Below are 10,507 nucleotides of genomic sequence, written 5' to 3'. Positions count from 1 at the left end.
CCAGCTGCTGCCCCCTTTACTGGTCCGGGAACATGAGCTCAGCTCCCGGCGAGGGAGCAGGGCTGGGCGGGGGGACACGGAACAATCGTGCTCTTCTTTCCCAGCTCCGCGATGCTAATTGCATAGTTTGCAGATGAATAAATGCAAACAGCCACCACTGTTTGCTCTTCTACTTTTGTACTCGAGCGCCGTAAATGAGGTTTAATTACTGCGATTTTATACCAAACAGGCTCAGGCATTCCCCCCCCTTCCCTGCCTCCCTCAGGCGCAAACCCCCGGGCAGGGACCTGTTGCAGGGTTCCAGCTGGTCCCGGGCTGCCTGGGAAAGGGGACGTGTGAGCTCCCCGAAGGGCCCCCGATCCCGGTGGAAAGCCAAACCCCTCGGCTCCAAACAACCCCCCCTTGAACCTCTTCTGCCACCCCTCCCCTCGCTCGCAGGCCCTGACCCTTCCCCAGGGTGTCCCAAAGCATCGCTGCGGGGCTGAGCTCTCCCATTTTCCATGCTGGGCCAGGAGGCACCAGCGCACCCCAAAAATGGGGGTTGGTGGCCGCGATGCCCCGTGACCTGCCTCCGGGACACCTCCCCTGGGAGCATCTCCTGGGATCATGGCTCCATCCTAGTCCTGGCCCCAGGGCGACGGTGGCCTGGCAGCAGGGACAGGCTGCTGCGAGGGGCCGCGGTGCTGAGCTAAACCGGTCCTGACAGCTGCCACGGCCGGGCTGCGTGTGACAGCCCGGGGTGACAGCACCCCAGCCCTGAGCTCCGATTTAAAACCCGGGGGTGGGATTTTTTTTGCAAACGCTAGATATTTATTGCATTTCTCACAAGAATAAACTCCGCTTCTACAGGAAGCTTTGGGTAGAAACATTCTTTAAAAAAGTCGAGTTCTTGTATTAGATATCTTGGTCCTGACCATCCCTGGGGGGGGGGGCACTGGCTCCGCGGTGGGGACGCGAGCGGTGCCCCCCTGTGCGTCCAAGCTAGGGAGGGGACGGGGCTGTGCCGGCGCAGCCGCCCTGGGGCCGGGACCTTGTACCGCGATAAAACATGCCGGCATCTCGCCGGCACAGGGTACCTGATCGGACTCTTGGCTCGTTTTTGGGACAGCGCTGGTGGCTGTCCCAAGGAAGGGGGTAAAGCTAAGCGTGGGGGCACGCGAGGGGACGAGCACCCGCGGCCCCCGAGAGCTATTGCTACGGGAGGAGGAGGTGGTTCCTGAGTGGGAGGAAGACGGTGCCGGGCCGTGCCGGCGGCTCAGCGCTGGGGGGAGCTGGGGGGGGTGGTGGCACCCCTCTGCTCAGGAGCCGCTGAGGACACGGCAGAGGCGGCCGTGGATCTGGCCCTGCACCGGCTCGCAGGCCAACGCCTCGCCGTCCACCGTCATGATGCCCGTGGCCACCCGCGGCTCCAGGCGGAAAGCCCGGACGGGGACGTAGCGCAGGTGGGGACAGTTCAAGTCCAGGTGGGTCCCCCTGGCCATGGCCAGGAAGAGCTTCAGCAGCGCCACGCGGCTGATGCCGGCCTTCAGGTAGAAGAGGTGGATGCAGCCGTCGTGCAGCCGGGCCGCCGGTGCCAGCAGCAGGTTGGTGCCCAGGTGGGACTGGTAGATGGCGTAGACGGTGACAAACTCCTCCTCGGGGACCACCGTCCAGTGCGCCGGCACCGGCTGGCCGAGCGGCACCAGCAGGGAGTCGGCGGGCAGAGCCCCGGCCGCCTCCGTCCCCGCCGGCGGCAGGACGTGGCCAACCTGGCCGTTGGTGATGGGCGCGGGGGGGTCCCTGTGTGGCGGGGGGGTGCCCTGCCCGGGGACGGCGGGCAGGTAGGAGAGGCGGCCCTGGTAGACCCGCAGCTTGGCCAGGCACTGCAGGGTGCCTAGGGTGAAGCGGGCATTGCCCAGGCGCCGGTACTTCTCGCTGTCGATGTCCACGTCCGAGATGAAGCCCCAGCCGAAGCCGAGGAAGGAGAAGAGGCGCTTGCCCGAGGCCGTGCTCAGCGAGACCAGGTCCATCTGCGTGTGCAGCCCCTTGCACAGGATGAAGGCGCAGTTCGTCAGCAGCTTCTTCTTGGCGACGTGATCATTGCTGCGAGGGACGGAGAGGGTGAGTTTGCACTGGACCCAGCTCGGGGTCTCTCCTCCCGTCCCACCGTCCACGTGCAACCCTCACCCCTGCGTCGTGGTTGGCACCCAGGGTGCCAGCTGGGTGACAGCATCCCTCAGGGCCAGCTGCTGGGAGAGGTTTTGCTGGGGCTGGGAGGGATAAACCAGTTTGTAAGAGAGGGAATGGAGTTGGGGCTGCTGGGACAGGGCAATCCCCGTCCCCGCGCCGTGCAGCGGCATCGGCTGTGCCCCGGGGTGGATCCTTTGGGGTAAAGCTGTGCCAGACTTAAAGCGTGGAGAAGAAAAAGGCCATGGGGGGAGCTGGGGACACAGGGCTGCAAGCTGAGGCTCGCAGGGACTGGCTGGAGCTGGGCAGCACCAGCCTGCGGGGAGGTGGGGACGCAGGTGGGCACCCCCGTGCTGGGCATCCCAGCGCCCTTTCCCAGGGCTGGAGCCATTCTCAGCCCTTCCCTTCCCTCGTCGCCCCCGCCTGGGTGCCAGCGCAGCCCCACGTGCCAGCAGTGGGTGCCTCCCCGGGGCCGGGGCTCACCCTGCGTAGTGGTTGATGGAGGCGGCCAGGGCGTTCCCGGAGCCCCCCGGCAGGATGCACAGTGGCTTCTTCATGGCGTCCTCCCAGTCCGGCCGCTCCATGAGCCCGTTCACCACCTGTAGGGATGGAGGACGCTGGTGGCACCCAGGGCCATGCAAAGACCCCAGAGGCCCCCACACGGTTCGGGGGGAGCAGAGCCCGTGGTGCCCCCGTCCAGGGCAGCACCAAGCTGGGGGTCACGTCTCCCTTGCCGTTCCCTGCCTGCCTTCGTGTCTCAGCGCTTGGCTCCTGCCCCAGGCATCCCTCTCCTCCCGGCCCTGTGCCCATCCCGGGGGGGTGCCCCGCGGTGCCCCTCTCACCTCGTACAGCAGCCCATCCCCGGCCATGACCACCAGTGTGTCCCACTGCGACAGGTCCTCGTCCCGTACCTTCTCGTGAGCATGGTGGGGTCTCTCTGCAGGGCAAAGCAGAAAGTCGAGCATCGCTCCCCGTCCCTCTGCCCTGCCTGCTGCCACCCCCCCCCAAACAGTGACCCCAGCCCCCTGTCCCTGTGAGGGTCCCAGCTGGGGGTGCAGGGGGTGAGGCAGTCACCCCTATGGAGTGCAACCATGTCCCTTGCACCCTTTGCCACTCCACCTGTGACAGCCCACCCACTGTGTTGGCCCATCCAACCCCGCAGGAGCCAGAGCCATGGTGATGCCGGGGGGTACGAGACCCTCGAAGGAGCCCATCCCGGGGCAGCAGCACCCAGGTAGGATCCTGGGAAGAGGGGAGGAAGAGGAGGAGGAGGAAGAGGGGAGGAAGAGGAGGAGGAGGAGGAGGTGAGGGAGCCGCTCGTGGACTCACCGGTGATGAAGACGGTGGTGGCGATGTCAGCCTCGGCCAGCATGGGCTGCACCACTGCCTGGAAGTCCTCCAGCGCCCGGCCGGCACCGCTCTGCGGGTTCAGCAGCACCAGCGCGCGGCAGGGCCGGGGCAGCACCCCATAGCTGTCACCTGGACAGGGGGGAGAGGGGGGATCAGGGTCAGGGGGAGGGAAGCTGCCCCCAATCCCCACAATCTCCCCAGGCTGCATCCCTACACACCCCACGGGAGGTGACCAGGGATGGAGGGTCCCTGCCGGGAAAGCAGGGGAGGTGGCAGGACACGGGGACACAGGGGGTCCTGCAGTAAATAAATTCTCTCCTGTGAGGGTGGTGAGCCCCTGGCCCAGGTTGCCCAGAGAAGCTGTGGCTGCCCCATCCCTGGAGGGGTTCAAGGCCAGGCTGGACGGGGCTTGGAGCAACCTGGGCTGGTGGGAGGTGTCCCTGCCCAGGGCAGGGGGTGGCACTGGGTGGGCTTTAGGGTCCCCTCCAACCCGAACCATTCTGTGATTCTATGACTCATCTTGAGCTCTCCTGCACTCAGCAGAGGTGTTTTATACCCAGCCCAGCGTCCCGCAGCAGCGACGGGGCTCTGCGTCACCGAGCACCCCCGTGCATCCCAGCAGGGTGCTGCCGGCTGCGCTTTCGGATGTGCCGAGGAAAGAAAGGCGGAAGCAAAGGGGAGATTTGCAACCCAACCTCCCCAGGGGCCGGCCACCCTCGGCGGTGAGTTTTCCCTGCTGATCCCCACAGCTCACCACATGGCTCAGCCCCACATCACACAGCGAGCCAAGGACAGAGGGACTCAAGATCCCGACTCCTCACATCCACCCCAGATGGAGCAGGGCCAGGACAGACACCTGCGCCAGCAGACGGACGCTTCTGCTTCCCCTGCTCCCCACGGGGCTCAGGTTTCACGCGTGAGGGCTGTAATTACAAGCCTGGCAGGGGTCTGCGTCCCCCTGCCCGAGCCCCCAGCGCCGTGGTCCCCGTGCAGGGGGATGGGGTGAGACGGGGCTGCAGCTGCCCTGCGAGGGAGGCACAGGGAGGAGGAGTGACACAATGGCACCCGGGGGAGCTGGTGGCAGCCTGCCTGAGGGCAGGGAACCCCCGGGTGCTGCTTGGGCACCCCCAGCGCCGAAATGAGCAGGCCACTGTGCCTCGAGCTCCCGCAGCGCCTCTGGAACACCCTGGCCCTGCAGGGTGAAGACAGTTTTTGGGGGGCAGGGGGTGTCCCCACCAGCTCTGGGCCCTTGAGCCGTGATCTGGCCCCCGGGGGGGGATCGGGTGCCCCTCTGGGTGCGTGGGCTCTGCCGGACAGTGCGGGGGCTGCGTTTGCTGGCTCAGCAGAAGGAGCTGCTCCGTCAGGAGCTGAGTCACCAAAGCATCCCGCGATTCCCAGCACTGCCCCGGGGTTGGGAATCCCCCTTCTAACCCGGGACGGGGGAAGGCTAGGACATCTGCCTGCCCCCCGCCTTGTCTGCCACTTTGATTCCAGCTGTTTGAACACACAGACAGCGTTTTTACAGCTAAAGCCCCTCCTGCTGCCACCCCGGGGATGCAGGCGGGGAGGGGGAAGCCTGGGGCAATGGAGGTGCCTAAGGGTGCCATCTCCCTGGGGTGACACCCAGCATCACACCGCTCAGGGCCTCGCCAGGGCTTCCGCGGCGGCTGGCAGAGTCCACAAGCTGCCCCGTGGGGAGACGTGCCTGGAGCATCCCATCTCCGTGCCCGTCCCAGCCCCGGGAGCACACCGAGCCCTGCTGATTTTGACACCATCAGGTTGATTTTCTGCCCCTGGGAACGACCTGCTGAGGCTGTCACCCTCCAGGACACCTCCTTGTCCCCAAGCCGGCTGCTTGGGACCTGCCACCGAGTCCCCAGCAAAGGTCCACCTGTGAGCCAGGGCTGAGCCTGGGGATGGGCGCTGGCTGTCCCTGGCTGCCCCCCCCTCCCCGGCCCCTTATCAGTGGGTGCCAGATGCGAGGGGACCAGCTGCCCTCGGGGACGGTGGTGGAACGCGGCGAGCGGAGGCCACCCCAGCTCTGGTCAAGGACAAGGGGCAGCGACCCCGGGGCTGGGCTGGTCCCCCTCCCTCCCCTCCGGAGCCTTCCCTGGTGACTAAAATCCCCCGCGGACAAACACAGCCGAGCCCGCGGGCAGGGGGTTCGTGCTCAAGCCCCAGCGGCCGGAGGCAGGTGATGGGGGGCTTTTCTCTCTCTCCCACCTCGCGGTCTCTCCCACCTCTGCACGAGGTACTTCAAGCACCTAAATACAGTTTTTAAACACACAAACTTTCTTATCAGCCGCACCGTTTCTGACACGCACACGGAGCCGCAGCCGGGTCTTGCCTGGACCCGTGGCTGCCCCATGGCCTGCGCCGGGCAGCGGGGTACGGCCGGGACCCCCAGGACCCGCTCCTCGGCTGGAGGGGGAAAGGCAAACCCTCCTCAGCGCACCGAGGGGTGCCGTGACTCTGCCACCAGGGACAGATTGCTGGTACCAGGGCGTGAATAGGGAAGGGGATGCGATCCCAGTGTGGGACCAGTGCCACCAGCAGTGCGGGGCTCAGCCCAGCTCCCGCAGCGGGAGCGAGGGGCGCTGGTTCGGAGCTGGAGCCCAGCAGCAGCGGCCCATGCTCAGGCCGGGGACGGGGGGGGCTAGATTTCAGCAGCATCCCTTCTCCCTTGCGCAACACCGGCCGGCCCCTGGCATCTCGGCGAGGCTCGGCCACTTCCCGGCACCGCGCGGCTGCTTTCAACCTCCAGCGGCGAGCGGAGCAGACACTGAGTCAGCAGGAGGAAGGGGCTCCAGCTGCTGCCACTGCACAAACTCTGCTCTCCGCCCACGTCCCCCCATGGGACACGTGTCCCAGCCGCGCTCACGTGGGGACCGTGCTGCCACGGCTCCATCAGCAGCCCCAGATGCTCTGTCGTGTCCCTGCATCCTCCTGGAAACTCTCTGGGCAGAAGGAACAAGCGTGCCAGGCTGGTGGGGGGACAGGGCTGTCCTGCCTGGTGACCCAGCTGGCGTGAGGCTGGGATGGACTGGGACATGCCCGCTGCGTCCCCTCTCCACAGAGTGTCACCTCCTCCGCGCGGCGAGGGGCCGAGCACGACGAGGTCCCCCAAAATGGGGACTTGCGGCAAGGCCACGTCCTGCTCGCTGATGACACACCGCACCGCCGTGGCTGCTGCCAGCAGCTTCCGACCACAGCCAGGGGCTGGATTTCCCCATCAGGACACAAGCCCGGGGCGGTTTGCTCCATCCCAGCCAGCTGCAGGGTGGGACACGTCCCTGCGCGCTGCGGGCAGCCCCAGCTCTGGGGTCAGCCACTGCGGAGGGATTCGGTTTTCCCCCTGGGGGTGATATAAGGAGGGTGAAGCTTCCCCTCCGCTGTAGCTCTCCATAGGGCTTTTATCCCAGAGGATGCTGGAACGGAGACGCCACCAGGATGGGATCGCTGGTGGCTCCCCGGTCCCCTCCCCACAGGGATGGGGTGACAGGATTGCTCTGCACGGACTCACACGCAGCTGCCCGGCACGGCCTTATCTGTCCCGTGCAGGCGGCGATGGCGGCACGTGAGGCCACGGGCGAGCGCAGGGTGTGGTGAGAGGCATTTTTAGCTCCGGCTCAAACTTGGCGGGGGAGAGGTTTGCAAATCCTGCTGGCTCTCAGCTCGAGAAATAACTGCAAAAATATCCCGCACCACCTTCTCCCCTGTCCTCCTTCCTCGGCCTTCCCCCGAGGCCCCCGCCATGCAATGGAGCTGCTCCTGCCCCAGCGCCCTCGCTCCGCCCGCTGAAAGGGCGAAGGTTTTAAATCGCTCGGAGACTTGCAGCTGCGGAGTTCAGGCTGGAAACGGAGCCAGGGAACTGGTTTCGCCCTCACCCCTTTCCACTGGGTTTGTTTTTATTCTTTAGGAAGAGTAGCAGAAAGTTGTTTTGTAGCTGCAGGTCATGTAAAAAAGCTGCATTTTAAAATCCGAAGGGGGAGAGCTGGGCTAAATGCGATTTGACAGGATCCCTCTAACCGCATGCCTCTTAATTTCCAAGTCTGATCAGTGCGACTGGACAGCTAAATAAATGAAGTAGTGCATATAATTGAATCTCTGCTCAGATGTTCAAATATATGCCAGCCTGCCCTGCCCTGACTGCGGGAGCTGGGGGACCTGGCCCCCGAGCCAGCCGCTCCCCTTCCAGCTGGTGGCAGCTCCCGGAGGGAGCGGGAAGTGACACCCCGACCCCTCCTGGCTGCCACCCTGGGACCCCGCTGGGCCCGGGGGTGTCCCGCAGGGATGCGCCTTCTCCCAAGTGATGGATGGGACCTGCCGGGGACAGTGCCTGGCTCCCATCCTGCCTGCGTCAGCAACGATGACTTTATTATTTTTTTTTCTTGGTTCATGCTGCCCTTTGGAGCTTTGCTATTGAACCGACGTGATGCGAGGGGAGGGGGGACCCGTGCAAAGGGCCCCCGTGGTGTGACCACGTCCCTGCTGCCCCTTACGATTTAAGGGAGAAAGGGGGGAGGCAAGCCACCCCCGGCCCCGGGGCTGTGCACAGGGATGTCCCCGTCCCCCGCAGGCTCGGGGCGGGGGGGCGCGGATCCAGGTGACCCTGCGGGGTTGCAGATCGCCCCCTGTCCGTCCCGTGTCCCCCCCCCCGACCCCGACCTGTTCCTTCGGAGCCCGACCAGGGCGCAGCGCTCCCGGCAGGGCGCCAGCCGCGTCCCCACGGGGGGACAGCCGGGCCGCCTGGGGACAGGCGACGGAGAGCTGGCGGTCCCCACGCCCTCGGGGGGTTGCTGGCTCCGGTCCCGGCAAACGCCAACACACCCCGCACCCCCCGCTCCTGCCCGGTCCCGGGGCTCGCCCCGTCGGGCCCCGCAGCGGGGACGCGGAGGGGGTGTCCCCCGAGCGCGGGGCGACCACTCACCGTCCTGCGCGGGCACGGCGGGCACCGAGAGCTCCCGGATCCTGCGGCTCCAGGCCTGGGCGATGCGCAGGTTGCCCTCGGCGTCGGGTCCCAGGCAGACGCGGAAGGTGCGCTCCAGGCGCTGGCGGGCGGGCGAGCCCCAGCGCGGCCCGCGGAAGGGGTAGCAGACCAGGGAGAAGCAGGCGGCGGCGGCGGCGGCGGGGAAGGCGGCGGAGCCCACGCAGTCGGCCAGGCGGAGCGCGGCGTCGGGACCGGCCGAGCCCCCGGAGGAACCGCCGGGACGCCGCACCTGCAACTCCCGGGGGGTGAGAGCCAAGGAGCAGGCGGCGGCACCGGCGGTGGGTCCCGCACCGAAGATGCCTTGAAGTAACACCGGGCCCCCACCGGGCTCCGGGGGAGCGCGGCGGCCGGCGGCCATCGGGCGGCGGAACGGGAGCGGGACGCACCGGGGAGCGCCGCCCGCCGCTGCTCGCTGCTGACACCCGCCGCGCCGCCCGGCAATGGCAGGCGGGGCGGCCCCATTCATAAAAATTTAACCCACCCACATCCCCCTCCCAGCCCGGGGGGGCCTGTCCCGGGGCTGCCCCGAGCCCCCCCCCCCCCCCCCCCCCCCCCCGTCCCGCAGCCCGCCTCAGTTTCCCCAACCTGCCTCAGTTTCCCCAAGCGCCACGCACGCTCCGGGCAGGGCTCCCGGGGGGGTGGGCAGAGGGGGGGCGGGCACCCGGGCCACCCGGCTGGAGCAAGGGTCTGCAAACACGCGAGGGCAAGGCGACACTGTGGGTTTGCTGTGGGTGGCTCTACCGTGTGGGGTGGGTGGCCATCGTGGGTGCTCCCATGGTCCACAGTCACGGGGCTGGGACAGCACGGACCCACAGTCACGCCAGGAGAGCGGCAGCAAAGTTCTGGGCAGTCACAGCAGCCACAGCTCGTATGCATCGTGTCCAGCAGCACACGGACCAGCGCTGGCAGGGCCATGGTGCCTGCTCAAGCATTTAACACCGTTTCTGCATCTCTCCAGCTGGGACAGGGCGAGAGGAGCAGAGCCTGGAGGAACCAAGGCACTGCGAGGGATGAGGAGGACAGCGCGCAGCTGGCGGGGGACACCTCCAGGAGAGAGGATGGAGGGGGACGACGTCCAGCCCATGACTGGTGGTTTGCCACCAGGTATCCATGCGGGTTGGAGGTGCCATGGGCATGGAGCCCCATAGAGGGGGTGGGCTGTGCCGTGAACCCCACCTCAGGGCACACAGCGCTGGGGATGGAGCCCAGGGGACCTGCCAGAGGTGCCAGCACAGCTGGGAGCCACTCCGTCCCCACGGCGGCTGGCAAGTGTCACCGACAGCAGCTTCTGATGGTGACAGGACTGACCTCACCCTCCCGAGGGGCTGCTGGGCTTGGAGGGTCTGGCCCAGCTCAACAAGGATTTCTTTTGCTAGCCAATTCCCCATGGATGCATCTCTGCTCCACAGGCTGCAGCTGGCCCTTTGCTCCCCTGAGGCTCTAACCAAAGCAGAGCTGAGCCTCTGCACGGGGAAGCAGGCGACAGGCACTCGGACACGCACCGTGGGAATGGTAAGGCAGGCAGAGATGTGCCCCAGTCCCTCCCTCCTCCTCCTCCTCTGGCCTTTCCTCGCCACCTCCTCATCCTCGAACCACCCTTCGTGGCAATGCTCATGTGGGTTTCGCACTCTGCATGCGGCGGGGCTGGCAGCAGCCGGAGACCCCGTAACCTTGAGCTCGCACCCTGGGGAGGAATCGCTCTTCACACCTACCGCAGTTTAATTAGCGGTGAGCCCTCAGCCCTCTGTCCCCGCTTAAACCCACGGGGACTGGCCAAAAATTACAGGGAGGGCACGGGATGACCAGCTGGGCAGATAAGGCAGTTAAGCCTTGCTTTCCCCGTGACCTAAGGCGAGGTGCCATGATTTGGAGCATCACCAAAGACTTCCCTGGGCGCTCTGGGTTCAAAGAGATGCTTAGAGGGGGAGGTGGGGCAGAACCCACTCCCAGGGACTTGCTGGCTGCTGCTTTTGGCTGAGGAACCGCAGCACCTGCGGCCGA

The 10,507-nt window shown here is 66.5% G+C and overlaps 1 protein-coding gene across 1 annotated transcript; it reads right to left on the bottom strand.

The window, feature by feature from the left end:
- Window positions 1–580: 580 nt before the first annotated feature.
- SPHK1 (sphingosine kinase 1) lies at window positions 581–8,991 on the bottom strand. Its single transcript, XM_063352382.1, has 5 exons — window positions 8,447–8,991; window positions 3,496–3,645; window positions 3,009–3,103; window positions 2,650–2,765; window positions 581–2,082 (listed from the first exon to the last, which is right to left on the bottom strand). Exons 1-5 carry the CDS (start codon window positions 8,970–8,972, stop codon window positions 1,299–1,301), a joined length of 1,671 nt encoding a protein of 556 aa, XP_063208452.1. The 5' UTR covers window positions 8,973–8,991; the 3' UTR covers window positions 581–1,298.
- Window positions 8,992–10,507: the final 1,516 nt, after the last annotated feature.

Source organism: Chroicocephalus ridibundus, chromosome 14 (genome assembly GCF_963924245.1).
Source record: "Chroicocephalus ridibundus chromosome 14, bChrRid1.1, whole genome shotgun sequence".
In the NCBI taxonomy this organism is placed as follows: Eukaryota; Metazoa; Chordata; class Aves; order Charadriiformes; family Laridae; genus Chroicocephalus; species Chroicocephalus ridibundus.
The sequence above is the reverse complement of the archived record's forward strand: the minus strand, read 5'-3'. Positions and strand labels throughout refer to the sequence as shown.